Here is a 22,603-nt window from a genome sequence, read left to right on the forward strand (position 1 = left end):
GCTCCCCCAACCCCCTGGCAGGGCTTCCGTGGCCTCTCCCTGCCACTTTCTGGCTGCCATCAGGTGTCTGAGTTTGCTCCTGGACCTCTGAGTGTCCCTTAGAGGACACTGACTTACAGCGGGGGACCTTGGGTGTTTCCACCCAAGTGTCCTGTTCACACGCCATGTGTCTCAGAACCTTCTAGAGCAGTGGTTCTCAACCTTCCTAATGCTGAGGCCCTTTCATACAGTTCCTCATGTTGTGGTCACCCTGTATGTGAGCGTATCTGCATGTGGTGGACCAGCCTGGAGACGGATTGAGGATCAGTGTCTCGGTTCCTAAGACCATCGGAAATATGGTCTTAGGCAACCTCTGTGAAAGGGTCATTTGATCCCCAAAGGGGTCGCGACACCCAGGTTGAGACCCACTGTTCTAGATCCTAGTGGATGGAGGGAGGCACCTTGCTCAGCTGCTTTGTCGGAGACTCTGCTCCAGTTTCTTGTGTGCAAGGCAGGAGGGGTGGCTCCTGGTCGCCCCAGGTCTTGGTCCCAGGTCCCTGGACGAGGGAAGGTGGTGGAGCAGGAAGGGCCTTCATCTGTCTGACGGCTCCATCCAGGAGGTGAAATCCCAGGGTCACCTGATTGTACCCTCTGAGGACCTGGGTGGACAGCCAACCTCTCTGTGTCATCCCATTCTTGCTGGAACAAGGCTGCGCTTGGGATCAAAGCCAAGGGACCAGTCCTGCTGCTTTCTGTTCAGATGAACGACATTAACTAGTCTTTATCGCTCCCGGTGCTTACATCACACAGGGACGTGGGGGTCCAGTTCTCCCCTCGCACTCAGGAGACCCAGGTTCTATCCCCGGCCAGGGCGCTGCAAGCTCAGCCCCACCTCTCAGTCAGTAGGAGCTGGAGAGTTGCCGTGACGCCGACCAGGTTTCAGCAGAATTCCCAGAGGAAGACAGACTGGGAAGACGGGCCTGGCGTGGTTAGGTGCTCCCAGCGCCCCGACGTAAACCAGCAGGAAACTCGGCGGCTCAAGCTCCATCCTCACACCCTTCTGTTTGAGCCGCCACATCCGTCCATCTCTGCCGAGGACCTTCCTCCTTTCCGCTGACCTCCTACGTTACCACGCACGAGGTCCTTCCGCAGGGACCGGCCCCTCCGGATGCTGGGTGAAGTGCAGCAGCATGTGTGTTTTTAAAGGACAGAAATTATAGTGGGGGCGGGGCACGGAGGATGGGGGGATTCGGTGTGGCCCCAGGCTGGGAGCCTTTGGAAGCAGTCAGTCCAGGTTGTATGGAGCACCTGGCTGGTGAACAGTAACCTCGAGGCATGGGACCTGAATGTCCCGTTGACTGTCACCCTGTGTGACGAGAAGAAACTGAAAAGCAAAAGGGAGGAGTTAAGCTCCTGAGTGGTTCTGGTGGAGCTCCTGTGAAAACCTGAGGCTCCGGCGTGCCAAGCGCTCCTGAAGCCGATGAAGCCATCGCCACACAAAAACCAGTTTGGTGTGCACTGCTTCTATTGATTTCTTCTTCATCCTTTGGCTTCCCCTCTGCGAGCTTTTACAGCGAATTGAATTTTAAGAGTGTCCAGTCCCAGAGAGGAAAGTAATTTGTTCCCCAGGGAGCAGCTTTATGTCAGCACTCTGTCCTCACCCCTAATAACCTTATGAAAGGAGGGGCTTTGAGGAGGTGGGGGGAGAGTCTGGTCAGACCTCTCCATGGTTCAGCGCCCATCTGAGACCCGACCTCAACTTGTGCCTCCGCCAACCCTGGTCCCGAACACTCCCCTTTCAGCACCGGGAGTTGAGTTATGTGCCGTTAAAACTGAGACGTCGGGGCTGTCAGGGCGCCGTGCTCTCCATTGGTTTGGTTTGGTTTGGTTTCTCCTGAGACCAGGGCAGGATGAATGTTTTCTTCTGGGGACCACCGCTTTTCTGCAGCGTTTCCATCAGGGGTGTCTGACCCATGCATCTCCACCGCCTAAGTGAGTCCTCAGTGGTGACAGCCTGGCTTTGCTGGAAAGGGCCCTGGGAGGGACCTGGGGTTAGCAGACTGCAGGGAGCGTGGGTGAGCTCGCCAGTTTCCACCTGACACCAGCATGACCTTGAGAGTGGCAATTCCAAGAGTGGGGGGACCCGAGCAGGTGAGAGAGGGCCAGTCCAGTAGTACAGTGGCTGCCGATACGTGAGTGCCTGGGACACATCCCAGCGGTTGGATCGGCTCGGGGTGTGTCGCTCCACAGTGTGGAAGACGGGAGGAGACGTAAGAAGGTCGTCCTGCTACTTTAAAAAAATTCCTTGCATCGTGGACGAGGACACAAGTAACAAACAAATGACAGCAGCTGACAAGGTGTCGGGGTGTACACACCCCACCCCTGCCTGCCCTCCACCACTGATAGGCACCCCGATTCTCCGTCCTGCCTGCAGCTCCCCAGCCTGCACCGCCTCGCCCAAGAATAAAAGGGTTGCAGTAGTGTGCTCTCCGCTGCTGGCCCTACACAAAGCGGCTGGCCCCGGGGAGCGCCATCTGCTTGCAGCATTCATTTGGAATGTTAAAATGGTCCATCTATTTTGAAATCTCACCTGCACACTAGCCTTTTGGCAGAAGGGATGCCAGGCGGGAAGGGCTACAGGAGCGGTGCCTACCTTGGCCAACCATCAACAAAGATGGCCCAGGGGTTGGTGTACCTTGAGAGCAGGGTGGGGGTGGGGGGCGGTGGGGGGGAAGATCGGGGAGCCTGGCACTGCTCCATCCTCCCCAGTCCCCCTCGAGAGGCGACAGCTGCGAGCTATAAATGGCAAGCCAGTGCATTTCACGCGTTGATTCGTCTTGATAAGGTTTCTTGAATTTGTTCCCGTGGAGTTCAATTGTGTACTTAGTACCCTGCTTACTGGTGAATCTGCTTGCTTTAGATGGGTGTTCTGTCATATTAAGGAAATCTACTCTTAATCAGTATTTTGATGAAATGATAAGATTATTAAGAGGAAGCCTCTTAGCTTGATTGCCTTGAACAATGTCTAACTCCAGGTCCAAGCCTGGGGTAGGAGAGCTGCGGAGCAGAAGCCAGAGACGGGGGCTGGGGGGCGCTCCCCATGCTCCGTCCTCCGTTGTCCCCAATCATGGGGGTCTCTCAGGTGGACCTTCCCCCTAAAGGTCAGCTCCAAATCTGGGCTCAGAAGAGACCTGTTGGCACGGCTCCCTTGCGACAGCAACGTCGGCAGGGAGGGAGTATTTTTAGTTTTCAGAAAGAATAAATTTGGTGCTTCTTGCCAAGTAAGGATATCCTTCGGGCGATAGAGTGCATGTAATCAGATCTTGACGTTTTGGAATATGGGGCTCAGTGGTGGGAGAGACGAGGGGAGATCCTTCCTCTCTGGCATGACCCTTTGCTGAGAGTTCTGGGCAAAGTCAGGTGTAGCCCACAGAGGAGTTGATCCAGGGCAGGGTAGACAAACATACCAGTCAGGATGGTGATGGGGCAGAGGAAGGGGTCCCTGAGTTAGACACCCCCAAAATCCAAACCCATCACCACTGAGCCCATCCCAACTCCTAATAAGTCAGTATATAACTGTCTCAGAGGCTATAAATCGTTATGGGAGCAGACAACCTCATTTTTCTCATGTTTCTCCCAAGGAGCAGCCAGGGGGGTGAACAGCCAACCTTGCCATTAGAAGTCCAGTGCCTAGCTCCAGAACTCCTTACACCCTGAACTCACTGCCCTCAACTCACAGCAACCCCACAGGGCAGGGAAGAACTGCCCCTGTGGGCTTGAGACTGAAAATCTTTCTCCCAAGGAGCGACTGATGGGTTGGAACCACTGACCTTGGGGTTAGAAGCCCATGTGTAACCTAGGACACTACAGTGCTCCTGAACCCGAACTAGACCTACTCAGGTGAAAGCACAACCGATTTGAACGTGTTTTGGTTTTGCGGGTAATGTGCCCACCGTTGTGTTTCTCGCCTTGTTGGAGTTAAAATGGGAGCCTGGCGGCACCGTGGGTTAAGTGCCAGCCCCAAAGCCTCCAGTTTGGAGAAAGATGAGGCCCTGCTCCTGTAAAGATGACATCGTGGTCCCCTCTGGGCCAGCCCCACTCTGCCCACTGGAGTCCTGTTGGGTTGAGTCCACGCACTTGATGCATGGGCTTAGGGTTTGGCTTGACCAGCACCGCGGGTTCCCAGGCCTCCATCAGAAATGCCAACCTCAAAAAAAAAAAAAAAGAAAAGAAATGCCAACCTCCTCGTTTCTAGATCCCGTTTTTGGCGGAAGGGATCCGGCTTCACGGAGACAAGGTCACGGAAGCACTGCGGCCATTCCACGAGCGAATGGAGGCCTGTTTCAAACAGCTGAAGGAGAAAGTGGAAAAGCAATATGGCGTCCGCACCATGGTGAGTGGGGCTGCCCTTGGGCAGGGGCGTGGGGGCATGTCCCAGACAGAGCAGAGAGTGGGAAGACAAGACTGGGAAGCCTTCCGAGACGGGCGGGCTTCAGGGACCTCAGGCACCTGGAATAGGCTATCCCGCAGCTGTCTGCTTCCAGTAAACGCGAGTATCAGGATGAAAAGTCCTCTGCGAATGGGCTTGATTGGCAAATGCCCGATTGCTGGTGGTGGACACATCTGGGCAGGTTTACAAAGACCACACCCCCCGGTGGCAGAACACACACGGGGCAACTGCATGCGGGTGACCCAACCCTAGCCAGGTCGCAAGCCATTGCAGGGTGGGCGTGGTGGGTGGCCGCAGTGTGAAGTGGTTTGCGAGGACCCGGCTCAAGAGGAAAGAAAATGGGGCCAGACCAGGCCAGGGAGTCGGGAGGGCTCTTCCTGGGAGAGGATGGGCTCGGCTGAGTGGGGCGCACCAGAGGTAGAAGGAAGCTCACCAGGAGGAGCTGGGGCAGGTGTAGCACTGGCCCGAGGGCTGCCAGAACCCAGCACGCGGCTGAAAACATCAGGCGGATATTGTCTCACAGTGCTGTGGCCAGGTGTCCGGGATTCAGTGTCTGCAGAACTGTTTCCCATTGGAAGACCCTTGGCCTCCCTTGGGAACTCTGGTGCTCCCAGGGCTCCCTGACTGAGCAGCGCTCCAGCCGAGGCTCCACATGGCCTTCCTTCTCTGGGTCTAATGCTCCCTCAGTCTATTTCTCTGGGCACAGACCTTGACTTTCAGGGCCCACCCTAATCCAGGGGACCTCACTCAAGCAGATTGATCCAGTGCATTAGAGTACAAAGGAGGCCCCATCTCAAGTAGACTTTAAGGAAGTACACGTGTATTAAATCTTACAAGAGACAAACACACAGCCACGTGCTCCGGGTGAAGAAGGCTGGCAGCAGGGGGGTAAAATGGCGGGTGCCCAAGGGTTTATGAGATACAATGCTTTTAAAAGAGGGCCTGGGCGGGCGAAGGAAACTATCACAAAAGCATGATTGGTGGCAGATCAGGACATCACAGTGACAGCTGGGACTACCTATGGAAACAGGAACGGGCCATGATTGGGACACACGTTGTTGGAAGGCCTCACAAGATCCATTCAGGGCCCTTGGACCAAGGCGGTCTGGCGTGGGCACGGCTCAGGACTATGCGACTCCCCTCCCCACTTCCTGATGCGGTGACCCCTATTGAGGACAAGCCTAGACAAGCCCGAGGAACTGCCCCGCCCTGGACTGGCAGCAGATAGGTGGAGGAAGCCCAATTCCCAAGGCGCTCTGCCAGAGGGCAAGATTATCCACATCCTGGGTTCCTGATCAGAAGTCAGTGGAGGCTTAATCTCTTGGGGACCCTGCGAATGGGTTTGGGGCTGCCACTGCCATCCGTAGCCTTTTGCAAACTCGGGTGCTCAGAAGTTAGGCTCTGATACACCCATCAGGCCCTGCATGGGTGGCGCTGCCAGGGAGGGCCTGGGCATCCGGCTACAGTTTTGTGCCTCTGCACAGCACAGCTTCTTCCGAGACCCCAGGGACCCTCACTGAGGGGACTCCTTGGTGCCCCCAGGACCTGGCGTTTGTTTATCAGTGAGGGTGTCACTGACTTCCAGGCCACCTCTGACAGCTCTGTCCACCAGGACAGGAGCCCCTCACCCCTACCCGGCCCCACCAGAGCACCCCAACCCCACCCCACCTGCCGGCCCCCGGGAGGGCCCTCCTGCAAGCCGTAGCCTCCGCAGTCAGAGTGGAGATCCAGCAAGAGGCTCTGAGTACCCGCATCTCAGTCACCGACGACATCTGCGGCCTCTTCCTTTCTTTCTAAGAAATCCACGCGAGCGTGATGGGGGTATTCTTAGGTCCTCAGCCAACTAAAGCCTCCTTCCAGTTTGCAATCCCCTGGCCTGTTTGCCCGCCCTTTCCCATCTTCCTCGTGCCGGGCTCCTCGGCTTCCAGAGGCCTGGTGCTGGCCGCAGGGGTTGGACACAGCCACAGGTCCAGGCAGAGTGTCCCTACCCAAGTTCTGGTGCCTCCCTGCCTCCTGCCCCAAGGAAGCTGCCCCCAGCCACTGTCAGATTCCTCGATTCTTGGCTTCCCACAAGAAGGAAATTCACGCTGAAGCCTGGTTCATTTTCCAAGTGAGTTTTTATAAAGGATGGAGGAAGTTTCAGGTTTTACAGTTAAAAACACAGGCAACCTCATGGGATTACTCACCCACACGTGCCGGCCTGAGGCCAGAGAAAAGGGAGAGACCACAGGCACAGTCACGCAGAAGGCAGAGAAGAAGTGGGAAAGAGAGGGTGGTCTCCTGGTTCTGGCCTTTTGGGGGGCCTGCGGATGGGAGGCGTGGTCAACTGTACTGGTTGACCCTATTGGCTGAATTAAGCCCACCTGGCCTAGATTGGGCCAATCCAGGTGTTACACCCCCCTCCCACCAGCTCAAGGGCCTGAGTCCTTAGGCTTCCAACTTCCTGTAGGGGGCCCCTAGGCATGGAGAGGAACAACCCCCTATCTTGCTACCTAACACCACCATCACATCCTGCAAACTCTCCTCTGGAAGGACAGCCAGGGCACCGCAGAGGGCGTTGGCCAAGCTCAGTGTGAGCATGACTGGGGTCAGAATTGGGTGTGAATCTTCCAGCTCCCTTGAGTGGCCTCCTGAGTCCCCCTTCACTGGGGCCCCTGCTGACAGCCTCAGCAGCAGACTCCTGGGAGCAGGGCGGGGCCAGGCGGGGTCCCATCAGCCCAAGAGCTGTGACTGTAAAAAGCAGCTAGAGATGAGCTGCCCTGTTCTCTTGTGCTGGGGAACCCGGGGCCCCTTGGGATGCTCAGAAAAGCAATCCAGCATCGTCCCCATTCAGAAGGATGGATTTAAAGATAAAAAGCCTCTTGATGGCCTATAAACCGTTTGTTAACAAGGGGAGCCAGCCTAAGCTGTTGAGAGTGAGGGCTACTGTGTGACTCTAAGCTCTGTGGTCCATTGGCCCCGGCTCTCCAGCCGCCCCCTGTAGGGCCCACACCAGGCCTGGGCTCTGGGACCAACGTGCCCTGACCCAGAATGCAGTAGCCCAGCCTCTTGGGGTCCTGGGAGCAGGGAAGGGAGGACCCTTGGAACACCTGGAGCACCAGTAGGCTCAGAAACTGTCCCCGAGGCTGGTCTTGGCTCTGAGTGACAGCTTGGATCTTAAAGCTTCTGGGTGGGTCTCTATATCTCTTATCAGCTCCTTCATCCTGGTCTTTCTTCATGGGACCTGCCCGCTGCAGGACATCGCCTGGTGATCCCCCTGTGCTTAGTGCTCTGTTCACGTCCAGACAGCCTTCCACGGGGACCCTGGAGCTCCACAGCCCAGCATACTCAACCCAGAATGTGTCCCGTCCTCCTGAGCCCACCCTGGCCAGCACCGGGCCTCACTCTCCCTCTAGGACTGGACTTACCCCACAGCCGCACACGGCAGCCCCAGACTTGCTCCTGCCCGGACCCCCTTCCACAGGGCCCAGTGGGAGCAGATGCTGTCTCCCTGGCTTCCTGCTCCCACAAAGGCTTACATTCTCAGAAACCTACACAGACAATTACACCCTGTCCTGCAGGGTGGCTATGAGTCAGAATCTACCCAATGGCAGGGAGGTTGGGGCTTTTAGGCAAGGCTGGTCCGGGGCTGGGGGTGGGGGTGGGGTGGGGGTGGGGGAAGACACCTTCAGCCACGGAGCAGCAGCAGCAGCTTTACTGTGGACAAGTGCATGCAGGCCGGCAGTCTGCAGGGGTCAGAGCCCCCACTGCGCTCCACGATCCCCTGGCTCTGAAGCAGGAGGACTTGTCGCCACCGTGGTCTTGATCACAAAAGCAGTCCAGAAGTCAAAGTGATCCAAAGGGGGTCCTGTTTGGCACGGACTGAGTCGGGTTTCAGGGGAGCCTGGGCAATCGTGGTTTTTGTCACCTGCTCTGAACAAGAACATACACTGGCTGCACACGTGCAAACCATGGCGGCCGAGGGCCCGCACTGCCGAGGCCATGGGCGGGGAGTGGGCTTTGTCGGCCCCAGGTCATCGTCAGATGCATTCAACAGCCTTTCTCTCGTCTCTCTCCTTCACTGTCTCCCTCCCTCTGTGTGTCTCTCTGTCTGTACACCCACCCCTCTTCTCTGTCCTGCTTTGTCTCCGCTTGCTCCCTTGTTCTGTCTTTCACGGTTTCCTTCCATCCGTGTCTGCCTGTCATTCCCCCTCTATGTCTGTCTTTTACTTGTTCTCTCTCTCCCTACCTCTGCTTGTCTGTCTTTCTGTCTGTCTCCCTCTCTTTCAGCCCTCAAGTCTGGACGACAGGAGAGGCAGCCGCCCACGCTCCATGGTCCGGTCCTTCACCATGCCATCATCATCCCGGCCGCTGTCCGTAGCCTCCATGTCCTCCCTGTCGTCCGACAGCGCCCCTTCACGGCCGGGCTCTGATGCGTGAGTCGGGTGTAGCCGCAGAGGGCATGGGGCATGGGGGAGCCCAGGGATGGTGGGTCACCCGGCGTCCGACCCTTGATTCTGGTTTTTTAAATCAGGATGATTGTTGAAACAGACCGTGTGAGACTAATGACCTTGCTGGGGGCCCTGGGTTACTTTCAGGGGCCTTTTGAGGGTCCCCTCTGTATTAACTTCACCACGGTAGGCAGCCTCCACCATTTGAAACAGCGTCGCTGGTTCCTAAATAGAGGTGGCATACAGTTTACCATCGACTGCTCCGAGTGCTCAGGCCGGTGACGCTCCTTCACTCACCTCGTTGGGCCACCCACCACGACCATGCCCACAGGGCTGCGTCCCAGCCAGGCAGCCCTAGCCGAGGTCGATTCTTGTTTCTGTGTGGTTGCCGATGCAGGATGCTGCCTGTGGGGGCCAGGCAGGGCTGCCCTTGTGTGTCTGACTCACGTTGCTCCCTGTACTGTTTCCAAGGTTGCCCGCGGGGGGAGGAAGACTAGGCTTTCTGCCCTCCGTACAGGTTTATAGACCCAGAAGCCCACTCGGGCGGTTCTGCCCTGTCCCACGGGGCCGCTATGAGCCGGAAACAACTCAGTGGCCGTGCGAGGGCGAGAGCCCTGTGGTGGCTTGTGTCAGGGCTTCCTGAAGACTTGGTGGCTGGGTCACACTGTGCCGCAGGGCTGAGCTCCTCCGAGATCTCCTTCCGCTGGACGGTGGACACTTGGATGGTTCCACCTTTTGACTTCTGTGAGCGATGAACACTTGCACACCAGTATTTCTTTGAGGGTTTTTTTTTTTGGTAGGGGGGTGGAGTAGGGGCTTCAAAAAGTCAAATGATGGACAAATCCCATTATCACTTCGGCCTACTCTTCCATGAGCTTACGGTTTGTTTGGAATGGGATCCTTCACGGGATTGGCTGGGCTAGCTCTTCACGTCTGTTTCCGTCAGCACAGTCCCTGCCCTGCTCCTGGTCCATGTGGAACCTGTATTGTGCTGGCTGTCCGGCTGAGCGGCGTGCCTGCTGAGTTTCTTGCAGTCCGGGTGCTGTAGTCTTCAGCCTCCGTGGCCATGCTTGGCGTGTGTTTCTGTCCTCAGTGGTTGGATCTAGATGCTTGGTGTGATTTGGGGACAAGGCGCCATCTTAGATGACCGTATGTGCTTCAATGAAGTGGCACTCATGTCCAGCTGTCCCTTTTTTGGTGGTGTCAGCACTGTTGATCATCCACGCCGAGAACAACCAGTGTCCTTGTGACTCCATTCAGATTGCTCTTACAGAGTGTGATGCTTGAGACAGACTGCGGCCCCTGATGGAGTCACACTTTGGCTTGGTTTTCAGAAGACGTCAAGGGGCCTGTGTGGGGTTAGGTTTAGAAAGGATCTCAAGTCAATAGCTTACACAGCCTCCGGGAGCTCTGGAGAGTCTGCAGTCTGTGAAAACTGGAAAATGCTGTTCTACATTTTCCCCCCTTTTGATCAAGGATCTTGTATTACATCTCTGATCAGAGCGTTTCATCATGGTAACCTTCTTTCGCCAAACATAGCCTGTACATGACAGCTGGTGAATGTGTTCCCTCAGTTTCTCTCTGCCTCCTCTTCTAAACACCCCCTCTCCTTGGGAAACCCGGCTGTTCCCCTTCAGCTGGTAGATTCATTGTGGGTCGTGTTAGGCCACTAGCTGCCTGGGAGGACACCCGGGGTTCAAAGAAACCTTTGCCTTAGGTTTGTTCTGGAGCCTCTCCTGCCAAAGAAAATGCAGTCCCGGTCCCAGGACAAGCTAGACAAGGAGGATGCGGACAAGGAGAAGAAGGACAAGAAGAGGGAAAAGAGGAACAGCAAACACCAGGAGACATTTGACAAAGACTTCAAGCCGGCCGACACTCCCCTGCCGCAGTCCGAGGCAGTGATTCTCTCAGAAACGGTGAGCTCGCAGGGCCAGGCCCGCCTGCCCCGGGCAAGATGGCAGCCTGGGAAACCCAGTGGGGAGTGCTACTCTGCCCTGTGGGGCCACCGTGAGTCAGGATCAACTCCACAGGGGTGGGGTCTTGAGGTCGGTCCCTCACTAAGGAGCCCTAGGGGAGCAGTATGAAGTACTTGGCTGCTAACCAAAAGGTCAGCAGGCTGATCCTACCAGCCACTCCGCAGGAGAAGGAGGTGAAGATGGGGCCGCCTGCTTCCAGAAAGATGAATGGCCTTGAGGACCCCAGAGGGCAGTTCTGCTCTGCCCTGTTGGGTCTCTATGGGTCGGCATCGACTCTACAGCAGTGGGCTTGGTTTTGTGTCCTCACTCTGTGTCGCCACTGCCTTCCAGAGGGCTGTCCTTGGGTCCTGGTGAACTGGCTGTAAAGGAATAACTGGATGCCCAGAATCCTCCTTGGCTCTGCCTGCCCTTGCGTCCCCAGATGCTACAGAGCCCCTGGTTCTGCTGGCCGCCAGCCAAGCCCCCTGGGCCTCAGTGCAGTGGTTCACTGCATCAGTTAATGCCAAGAGCAATGGTTCTTCCCTCCCTCTGGCCTCCAGCAGCTCCTGGCGAGGTCCCCCCCCCGGGGGGTCTGCTTTTGAACTTGACCAGCATCCTAGATGATCCCCTGACCTCTGGCTGAGCCTCTCCCAGCTCTGCCTCCTTCCAGAAGTTCAGATCCTTCACAGGAAGGGATTGGGGTCGGGGGACTCACAAAGCTCCTTGGACCAGCACAGTGTGGGGGAGGAAGAGGGACATGGGAGACCCAGGCCTTGTCTTTCTGCCCTCCTCCCCCTGCAGATCAGCCCCCTGCGGCCCCAGAGACCCAAGAGCCAGGTCATCAACACCATGGCGGGTGAGAGACGCTTCTCTGTGTCCCCGTCCCCGCCGGCCGCACAGCAGACGCCCCCTCCGGTCACGCCTCGGGCCAAGCTCAGCTTCAGCCTGCAGTCCAGTAAGTAGGGCAACGTCCGTCCCAGTCATCAGTGCCTGGGCGTCCACTCAGCCCAAGGCACTAAAGTTAGAACTGCTTCCATTCTGGGCGGCCCGGAGTGGGCTTGGATAAGCGCCTGTCTTAACGGGCTGGACTCCAGCAGATCTGGACCAAGCCAGCCTGCGTGCCCAGCTCTCCACCCCACCCTCACAGCCCCCCCAGACCCTGTAAAGGAGGCTTGAAGGGCAGCCCGCACAGCCCCCCTCCTCTCCTAGGAGAAAAGCCAGGCAGAAGCACTGCCCCCCCAGGGCTGTGGCCTCCTCTCCTGGTGTGCTTCCTGTCGGGGGTCCTACACATTGGAATGGGATTTTCTCTTCACCTTGGAGCCGGGAATCTGGCATCCAGCACCCAATGGGGCTTGGGGGCCTGGGGCTCTTTGCATGTGGCATGGTGCTGCGTCGGAAATTCTGAAGTTTAGAGGCTTCCTGGTATCTGGAACATGGTTGCCAGGAGGGAATGCCCAAGTTGAGTTTCTGATCCTCTGCCCCACCCCCCAAGCATATCCTACATCCTCTGCTCCCCTCAGAGGGAATGAGGGGCTGCCATGTGTCCACCCGGGCTCAGATGGGATGTTGCTGTGATTTTCCAGGTTTGGAGCTGAATGGCATGGTCGGCATGGACGTGGCCAGTGTCCCTCCTCCGCTGCCTCTCAAGGGCAGCGTGGCTGATTATGGGAACGTGATGGAGAGCCCGGACTCGATGGGCTCACTGACGCCTCCGCCCCCTCCCCCACACCATAGGGTGAGTAGAGGGTCTCTGATACCTTTCCCCTTACCAGGAGAAGCCCTGTGTCCCCTCCACCAGCAGCCAAGCAGAGAGTCTGCATTGCACATAGTTCATGCTGGTCCCTCCTGCTGTGAGCTGGTGAGACCCATATAGGGGCTGGCTGGGACTTGGTGCTGGTCCCTGGTGTCCCAGGTGTGTAGTCTGTGTCATGGTTATGCCAGAACAGCATCCCTATCAGAGGACGATCTGCCTACCACTCACACCCTGTCATCACCATACGGGCTTTCCGTGTTAGTCCAGGTAGACTAGAGAAACAAATTCATAGACACACATATAAGAAAGACCTTTATATACAAGAGCAGTTGAATATTGAGAAAAAATCCCAGCTCAGTCCAGATCAAGTCCATCAGTCCAATATTAGCCCATATATCCAATACCAATCTATAAAGTATTCTTCAGACTCACAAAACACATGCAATGACACTGAATGCAGAAAAATCCCAGGCCAGTGGGTGGGAAGTGTTATGGATCCAGTGGTGTTGTAAACATCTCAACACTGGCAGGGGTCTCCTCATGGCTTCTCCAGCTCCCAGAGTTCTGGAAGCATCAGGGTAGGTCCATGTGGCTTCTCTTCAGAAATGTCTTGCAGGGAGTGAACAGAGAGAGAGAGAGAGAGACTCCCACCTCCAAGGAGGAATACAAGAGTTCCCAGAATCCTCATTGGCTGTCTGCTGATTGACAGGCTAGACTCCACCCCTATACTCTTAATCCTCAAATTGATACCACATTATGTAACTACCATATCATCCCACTTGGGAAGTAGGGTGTGTCATGCAGATGTGACTTTGAGAGGTGACTTTTCTGGGCTGAGGTTGGCCTAGCCTGGAGCCAGTGGGTTAAGGTCACCACTCAGTAGAGGGGACATGGCCCCGTCCAGTGCCATCTCTGCCCTGACACACCGCCATCACCTTGGAGCCTACAGTCCTGGCTACTCCACGGACAGCCTGCAGAGAGAGAGCCTCGTTTGGGCCCCAAGACTGGGTGCCCTCAGGCCTCCCAGCTATGTGAGCTGCCACCCTCACCTTCCTCACCACAATCTCCTTCTTTGGGGGGTACCAACCAAAAGCCTGGAAGTTCTAGGCCAACCAGAGGTGCCTGGTGATCTACTGCCCCCAAACTAGGCATTAAATCCAGCGGAGCAAAATCCTACTTGGAGACAGAGGGTCACCTCGAGTCCGGATTGACTGCGAGGCCACTGTTTTTGTTTGTTTTGCTCTTTTCTCCGTCTCCAAAGCTGCTCCTTCACCTCTCCCTGCCCGCTCAGCACCCCGGGAAATCCTGTTTGGCTCCTTTACCTACTCAATGCGTGCACCAGCCGGGGCCTCCAGGGAGCCCTCCCAGTGAAGACATCGTCAGGAGATTTTTAAAAGCTATGAAGCCAGGTCCGGCTGCTAGCGCCTTTCTCCAGCCTCACCCCATGCCCTCTCCTGGCTCCCCAGGCTGCTTTGTGACCCTTCCCCCAAGGACCCTGCCTGTGGGCCTGGTTGAAGGTAGGCAAGGGCCAGGGACAATGGAGGAGGCACATGGGCACATCCCTTGTGCAGCCCCTGGGGGCTGATTTAGACTGGTGACCGTTTGTCTCCATAGGGGTGACCAGTGTCTTCCTGTCCCCACCCACCAGATGGGCCAGTAACCAGTATCCTACTGTCCCCCTCTCATGGCCCAAGTTTCCCAGCTGCCATCTCCTGGAAAATGGCATTTCAGACTGGTCCCCTGGGCTGCCGCTGTGCTGACCAGGGAGGTGCTGGCACCCTTGTGTTTAGCACTGGAGACACCTGTCTCTCAATGTAGCTGTCAGGTGACTGTCTCCTGGTCCTCCATGGCCCACCCCCAATCAGCCTGCCTCTGTAAGCAAACTAGTCATCAGGCTTTGATACCAGAGTTGGTCCCCAGCCCTGACAATGGTGAGAGCCATCAGTGAGTCCTCTTCCCATGGTGCCCCTCGGTGATGCTGAAACACTGGGTGTTGCTCCTGCTCCCCCCATCCACTCCCCCCAAATTGTCTGTGGTGAGCTGAGCGCTAGGCTCTGCTGGCGGCACTTCTCGGTGAGTCAGGGGACTCGGAGTAACGGGTGAGAGACAAGTGAGTCACAGTTCTGTCCTTACAGCCTTCCTGCCTCACACGGAGCCAACTGAGCCTCCAAGGGAGGTCTCTGTCTCACCTGCCGGGCTGCTCATTGCCCCAAGTCTCGCTGTCACCATGACTCGGCCGCCCCCTCTCCCTGCACTTCACCGCCTGCGCTGCGCTGTTGACAGGCGCCAAGCTGCACATGCCCACTTCATCTCTGCGTCCCATCTTGGTCGCTCCCAGGGCATTTCAAACTTTCATAGAGCAAAGACCACCCACCCACCCATAGAGTTGAGCCCAAATCAGAGTGGCCCTCGAGGACAGGGTAGGACTGTCCCTGTGGGTGTCCGAGACTGGAACTCTTTATGGGAGTAGAAAGCCCCGTCTTTCTCCCGATTGCAGTCTAGACTTTCATAGCCGAGGACGCCACCCATCGACACACAGGGAGTAGAAGGGGAGCCAGTTCCACAGCTGCTGTGGGACACTGGACCTCGGGTCTGTGCAGGTCTGGGCTGGGAAAGGGATCCGAGTCCAAGGAGGGAACCCCGCTGCCCAGACAGAGGTGGCCACCCACTCGGCCTGCCCCGGAAACTCGGCCCAGGCCCCGCTTCCCACCCCGGGCCTGAGTGAACCCCCCACATCCCGGTCCAGCCCCCGACGTCCCATGCCTTCCCAAGCTGGGGCCCTTCTGAGTGTGGTTCTATTCTGTTTGGTTTAGCAATCTTCCCAAATTGACTTGAAAATGCGCCGCTCCCCAGTTAAAAGAACAAGTGCCCATTTTTCGTTCACCTCTTCCCTGAAGACCCATTAGCAGCAGACGATCCTCAGTGGATGGGCCTGCGCACCCGTGAGCCTCCTGGCTTGTGGTCCTTCCCGGCTGCTGGGCCCGTGTCCTGTTGCGTCGTTCACTCATTGGTAAAAACTGAAACAGGGTGTGTGCACGTGTACAGCGTAAAGCCCCCCCCCACTCCCCCTGCCCCCACACCACACACCTGGTAGCACCAACAGTGGAGGATGAAAGGTCTCTTTCCAACCAGGGGCCCAGCCCCTCATCTCCCCCACCCCACCCCTCCTGGGGCACAGGGTATTAGGACTCATTCCAGGCAGATAATGTCTTTTGAGTGACCCTGTACAAATTGGTCAGCGCCGTGGGCTTGTGCTCAGGCTGCTATACAGGCCAACACCTGGGCCCCTCGCCCAGTGAGTGCACCCCTGCTGGGGACAAGAAAGCTCCTGGCTTGGTTAGATCTGTGGTTCCCTTGTCCTGTGATCCCCCGTCCTTGTTGTTGGCTGCCAGTGCGTCGGCCAAAGTCCTGGCCCACTCCTGGCAACCCTGAGCACAGGGGAATGAAATGCTGCCCAGCCCCTGCCGCCCCGAGGATAGCCTGTGGGTCAGACTGTGGCCATCTGTGTGGGTCTCCCAGCTTCGTTCTCAGAATGCGATCACCAGCTCTTGCTTCTTAGCCCATTTTCGCCTGGAAGCCTCCCCAGAACCTGTTCAGAATCACAGCAACACACCCGCCCCCACTGACAGGCAGGTGGTGACTGCAGGTGGGCCAAGAACATGGCCAGATCTCCTGCGTGGAAGGGCCAGACCTTGACCCCTGGAACATAAGGGCGGAGTCTGGAGTCCTGGCCCGGCTGCTCTGACCCACACGTGTTGTACCTGCTGCCCTGGGCCCTGATTCCTCGGTGTCGTGGGGGAGCAGAACACCTTCCAGTTGTAAGTCCAGCACATAGGGGGGGTCACTGCCCTCCTCTAGAACAGGCCATGCAGCAGTTTTGGTAGAGCAAGCAGATGAGAAGGCATCCTCCTGAATTAGAGCAAAGGCGACAGCGTGGCTTGATAAACGTCCGGAATGTCATGTGACAACACATGAGCCACAGTCAGATCCCTCCGTTCCGGTGGCTTCCCTGCCTCTGTTGGCATTTCCTGCCCTGCTCCTTCTGACCCCGCAGAGAGCCCTGCCTCCACACTGCAGCTTCTGGTCACCCCATCTCTCCCCCAGCACTCCCCACAAGCTCCATTATGCGAGGGAGGCCCATGATATTCCTGTTGTTGTTGTTTCTCGGCTGAAAACAAGAAAACATTGTTACTCGGGCTCTGGGGAGTCAAGTCAAAAGCCAAGGTGTTGGAAAGGCCAGTTCCCTCTAGAAGCTCCATGCCAGACCCGGCCTCCTGTCTGTCTTGCAGCTGTGGTGCTTCCGCCAGCCTGCGCTTGTGACCCGACACTCGCTGTTTTCCCACACTGGGCAGCTGGCTGGAGACGGGGGTCTGGTAGCTTCCTTCCGACCCTCAGCCAGTCCACCAAGTTCCAGATAAGGCTTTCCCAATGTCCTCTCCAGCTTTCCATGCTGTTGTCACCTAGTGCCATCCAGCCGGTTCCTAGTCACAGCCCCACCCCGTGGCACCGAAGGAGGGAGGGACAGAGAGAGAGGGGTGCAGAACAAGCTCTACCCAGTCCAGCACCATCTTCATGGTCATTGCTCTTTAATGCAGCGAAGCCACCTCATTGAGGGTCCCCCCCGCCCCTCTGCTCGGCCTGCCCCCTCCCAGTGGCTCTTCTGTCGGTGCCCGCAGTTGTGTGCAGCCACTGTGTCAACCCATCTTGTGAAGGGACGTTCTCTTTTCCCACTGCCCCTCCTCTTCCTTCACGATGACCTTCTCCTGACACCATGTCCAAAGGTCTCGAGACCAAGTCTCGCCGTCCTTGACTCTGAGGAGCGTGCTGGCTCTGCTTCTTCTAGGACTTAGAGAGTGGTGGGCGGGCGGCCGGGGCTGCCATCTCTGGGGACTTCCCCAGGGGCTCTGGCTGCGCTCTGATCTCAATCCTTTGAACTGTCTGATTCGGAAGCCAGCCGGGTTCCAGAGACCGCACAATCAATCGCTGCGCTCTGTTTTTGCACAGGGGGAACACATATGGGCTGAAATTCACCATTTAACTGTTTGGAAGTGGACAGTTTGACAGCAGGTAGCGTGTTCACAGGGCTGCGCCAGAGAAAACCCTGCCTACAAAGCAAGCCCTGCCCCTCCATGCCCCGCCCCACGCCCCGCCCCTTCCCTGATGCCTCCCTATTTGCTTTCTGCTCTGTGGATTTGCCCATCTGGAAATCTCCCAGAGGCCCCGGTGGCGTAGTGGGTTGCATGTTGGCCTGCTAACTGCAAGATCCGCAGTTTGAACTCAGCAGCCGCTCCTCGGAAGAAAGATGAGGCTTGTCGTTCCCCTCAAGAGTTCCCGTCTCAGAAGCGCACTCTGCCCTGTGGGGTCTCTGTGCGTCTGAGCCAGCTCAACGGCAGGGAGTTTGGGTTGGCTTTGGTGTGGAGACTCACACCAGTGGCTTTCACAGTGTTTGTTCTGGGCTCCTGGCCTAGTTGACTTGGCATGCACACCAGCATAATGCCTCGTCATGTCAAGACAGCGGTTTGAGAATTACAGGGGGCTCCCTCAGATTGCGGTCCGTCCCGTGTAGTTTGAGTGTGTGGAGCAGAAGGAAGTCTGAAGGGGCAAGGTCCGGGCTGTAGCGTGGATGGTGTCAGGTTTCCTATTGAAAGTCTCCCAGGAAAGCTTGGGACCCCTCCACGAACGAGCAGGTGACACCCTGTCCTGATGGGAAAATACTCCGTGGTGCAGCCTTCCTGGCCGCCTTCTCCCCATGCCGCTTTAAAATTTCCCCAAACTTCTTCATAATAAGACCCATCCATGATTGTCCCGTGTTCTTGGGGAAAGTCTCATCAAGATGACCCGTTAGGGAACCACCTTCCTCCCTCCAACATGTAACCATAATCTTCTGAGCTGAACGCTCTGGTTTTAAATGAACGGACCCAGCAGATCCCCTGGAAAGCTACCACTTTGAGTGGACCTTCATTTCGTTGGCACCTCAAGGAGACTGTGATTGTCCTTGTTAGATGTCATCGAGTCAGTTCCGACCCACCGTGACCCTGTGCACCACACTACAAAGCACTGCCTGGCCCTGCGTCGCCTCACAATCTTGGCCACACTAGAGCCCATCGATGCAGCCACCGGGTCGCTCCAGCCCGTTGAGGGCCTTCCTCCTTTCCATCACCCCTCCACTTTACCAAGCGTGATTCCCTTCTCCAGGGATTGGTCTCTCCTGACCACATGTCCTCCGTACGTAAGAAAAAGTCTGGTCATCTTTGTTTCTAAGGAGCGCCTTGGCCATACTTCTTCCAAGACAGATCAGGGCGTCCTTTGAGCGGTCCATCGCCCTTTCAGTGTTCTTCTCCAGCACCAGATTCAGATGCGCCCAGTATCGCAGTGCTCTTTGTTCAGTGTGCAGCTTTCACGGAGAATGCCATGGCTTGGGATAGGCGCACCTTAGTCCTCAAAATAACCTCCGCTAAAGAGGTCTCATGCAGCAGATTTATCCTATGCAGCTCCTCTTTTGATCTCCTGACTGCGGCTTCTCCGAGCACTGATTGTGGATCCGAGCAAGGTGAAGATATGTGTATTCCTGAGAGAACTTGTCTGCAGCCACCAACTGGCTGCGGAGCCCTGCCTGACCTGTTTAGTTTGGAACAAGCCTGTGTGTGTGTGTGTGTGTGTGTGTGTGTGTGTGTGAGAGAGAGAGAGAGAGAGAGAGAGAGAGAGAGAGAGAGAGAGAGAGAGAGAGAGAGAGAGAGAGGTGGGGGGGACTGGAGCCCCCGCACTTCCTGAAGGACCCTCGTTTGTCTTGATAATGCCGTCACTCTGTACCACGTATCAGCACTACATCCAAGTAAATGGAGAGAGCTCGTTTCTGCTGATCAACCTTTAGGGATCAATTGCATCTTTGGGTTCTGAGTAGTTCATTTTCTTTTTGTTGTTGAAACTGTACACCCGCTGAGCATAGAAAGTTCACCAATTTCTGCATGTACCGCTCTGTGACCTCGGGGACAGTCTTCAAGCTGTGTATCCATTTCACCTTGCCTTCCTCTCCCGTGAACAGAACCCACGCCCCCACTCAAGCTTCCTCTCTAACCGTTGGTGGTCCTGCTGCCAACTGCTTCCCATGTAGAAAGTTCTTTTATATTATTAACAATTTTATTGACATGGAATTCACGTACCATACAAACTTAGTAGTTTAATATAATAGACAGAGTTGTTGCGATCCTAAATTTAGAACATGTTCTCCATCCTTGTACCCACGAGTCTTCGCTCATCCTGCTCCTCACCCCCTCTGCCATGACCCTAAGAAACCATAAATCCAGTGACTCTCTAGTTTCTGTCTAGCCTAGCCTAGCCTAGTTTCTGGCTAAAGAGAATCATACCAAAATCTATACATAAACACCTCAGTCCAAAAGGAAACAGAAAATAATGAAAACTAGAACAAAGTAAAAATGAGTTAAAAAGGAAAACAAATGATAGGATGTTACGTTGTAACATTATATTATTATATCTGTGTTAGCCCATTTTCCAGTGAAGCTTTTTCTGAGGGCAAGGCCAGTCACATCCCTGGTCAGTGGTCTGAGGAATTTCAATGGCGCCTTAATCAACAAGGGGACGTCCTCAAATGGACTTTGGGCTTTCCCTCTCCTCCATGGCCTTCTGCAAACGGAGTGCTCAGACTCTCAGCTGTAGTACAATTCCATCGTCTGACCTTGGATTTTGTTACTTGCAATCCTTGGATCACACAGACTGGTGTACTTCTTCCACGTGGAATTTGCGGTCCCCTCACTTAGGTAGCTGCTTGTTTGAAGATGAGCCTTAAAGACTCCAGACGCTATTTGTTCTTTCTGATAGCCAGGCATTCTCTGATTTCCTCACCGCCATTGGCTATCGCGCCCGTATCTTTAGGGATCCCCTCATGAGGGTACGTTTCAGGGCGGAGCCGTAAGAACTGCTTGCTTGGGTCAGGGCTTACTGTTAAGTGTAGACAACTCTTCAAAAGAGCTCTGTGTCCGAGGCTGACTTTCTCTACCAATTAAGGTAAACAGTTGTTTAATGAAGACTTCAGGGGATACTTTTGATTCAAATTTTTTTCTCAGGGGCTCACACAGCATTAGTGACTCCAGGATGTCAGTGAGAATTTGAAATTCCACGTTGTTCCCCGTACTTTTGGTTGGGACTCTTCTATAGGATCTGGGGATCAATCGCCCATTTGGTCAAGACACCGTGCAAAACACAGTGGTTGTGCCTTGGTGGGGCGGGCACACTTCTGTGAGCAAGCGCTCATGTGGTCACCGCAAGCAGCCCAGGCCTGCCCAAATTGGACAGCCAGATCTTGGGTCACATTGGTCCAGATGGTGAGCTGAACAGCATGCTCCCCCTCCTGAGCCACGTATGAGCATCAGTAACAAGCGTCTTCCTCATGTTCATGTTTTCCAGCATCTGCCGCCCCCGCTGCCCAGCAAAACCCCTCCACCTCCGCCCCCAAAGACGACTCGCAAACAGACGTCGGTGGACTCTGGGATCGTGCAGTGACCCAGCCAGAACGCCTCGTTCTCCCTCCCCCTCGTCTCCTGCGGCAGTGCTGGCCCGGGTCTGCCGAGTCCACCACTCAGAGCCAACGGCTTCCGTTGAGAAGTCCCTTTCTCTAGCAGTTTGGAGCAGGGCCGGCCTGAAGCTTGGAGGGGGCTCTTGTGTGGGTCAAAGTGGAGGGCTTCTGAGGTTAGTCTTAAGAGAAGCCCAAGTCGTACCCAGAAGTCTTTCTGTTTGTGCCAAATGACTTCAGTTTGCAAGACGCCCAGTGGGGCTGCGTTTTGCCAAGTACGGAGGGCTACACATCATTCCTGGAAGTAGGTGGGGGGGAGTAAGGGGAGGGGAGGGGGCTACTCTATACCTGAGCACAAGCATCCTCCTCTTCTCCACTGCTGGCCCGAACCCCAGCTTCACTTCATGGAACGGCTTTTCCAGCCTCTGACTACAACTGGGCTGTGGCCTTCTGCCGGCTGACTGTGTCATCAGTCTACCCAGGCAAGGAAGGTTTCTCTGGGTCTAATTTAAAATAGGCTATTCCTTAGCTACTGAACAGTCTACTAACGTATGGAATGGCAGCCTCATCCAAGATACCGGATCAGACGCGGGGCGGGGTGAGGGACAAAACGATCATAGGAAGATGTGCTCTCCTTCTCTGTTACAAACAATCCGGGCGCCGCGCACGAGAGGCGGCTCTCACTGGGGGGTTCGTGTCAATGCCGTTCTGTACAGAAGTTTGTAAAATGGGACGCTTGCTAGGACGTGTTTGGGTTCGCCTGATCCTTCTCATGGACTTAGCCTGTGATTCTCAGTATGTTCATAGTGAGGTGTTTTTTAACATCTGGAAATGTAATAGTACCCAAGTCCTAAACATTGTTGTTCAAAACAAGCAACCAAGAAAACTAACTTTGTATCACCTAATATTTGTATCCTATCATCTATATTTTTGTATTTGTTATCATTGTGAGACCCCTAGAGTAGACTCCAAGGTAAACATTGATCATGAAAAATAAAACCGATATTTGAAAAGGCCCTTGAGTGGTTTGAAAGATGTCTTCAGAGAGAGGAGCGCTGCTGTTCCTGGTCTGCTTCCTGGATATTCACCGAGGGACGCCTCTTCCTCAAACAGGTGTGAATCATCTTTGAAGTCAGTGGCCACTCTGTTTGGAGCCCCGAGCCCTGATGGCGTAGTGCTTATGCACTGGGCTGCTAACGGCAAAGGCGGCGGTTCGAAACCACCAGCCGCTCCTCGGGAGGAAGATGTGCTCCTGTCAAGAGTTCGTCTCAGAACCCCACAGGGGCAGTCCCACCCTGTCCTACAGGGCCCCCATGAGTCGGCATCAGCTTGATGGCAGTGCGTTTGGTTTGGGGTTGGTTTGTTTGTAATTTGGAGTCCAGGTACCACGTGTGTCAGGCTGAGCCCCCCCTCCCGCCCCACTTGCACTGTCAGAGTCAAACCCACCCCCAAGATGGTTTGAGTTTGAAACAAATACCCAGACTTCTCTTCCCAAACCAAACCGACCTC

The 22,603-nt window shown here is 55.7% G+C and overlaps 1 protein-coding gene across 4 annotated transcripts in view; it reads left to right on the plus strand.

Moving 5' to 3' along the window:
* DOCK1 (dedicator of cytokinesis 1) overlaps positions 1-22,111 on the plus strand; it is a 434,492-nt gene extending 412,381 nt beyond the window's left edge. For all 4 annotated transcript variants that reach the window (XM_075534789.1, XM_075534791.1, XM_075534790.1 and 1 more), the window contains exons 47-52: positions 4,235-4,372; positions 8,699-8,844; positions 10,577-10,775; positions 11,616-11,769; positions 12,398-12,549; positions 20,989-22,111. In XM_075534789.1, the coding sequence (XP_075390904.1) occupies positions 4,235-4,372; positions 8,699-8,844; positions 10,577-10,775; positions 11,616-11,769; positions 12,398-12,549; positions 20,989-21,084 (885 nt within the window). In that variant the 3' untranslated portion in view covers positions 21,085-22,111. The remainder of the gene's footprint in view (positions 1-4,234; positions 4,373-8,698; positions 8,845-10,576; positions 10,776-11,615; positions 11,770-12,397; positions 12,550-20,988) is intronic.
* The last annotated feature ends 492 nt before the right edge of the window (positions 22,112-22,603 follow it).

This window comes from Tenrec ecaudatus, chromosome 16 (genome assembly GCF_050624435.1).
Source record: "Tenrec ecaudatus isolate mTenEca1 chromosome 16, mTenEca1.hap1, whole genome shotgun sequence".
Lineage (NCBI taxonomy): Eukaryota > Metazoa > Chordata > Mammalia > Afrosoricida > Tenrecidae > Tenrec > Tenrec ecaudatus.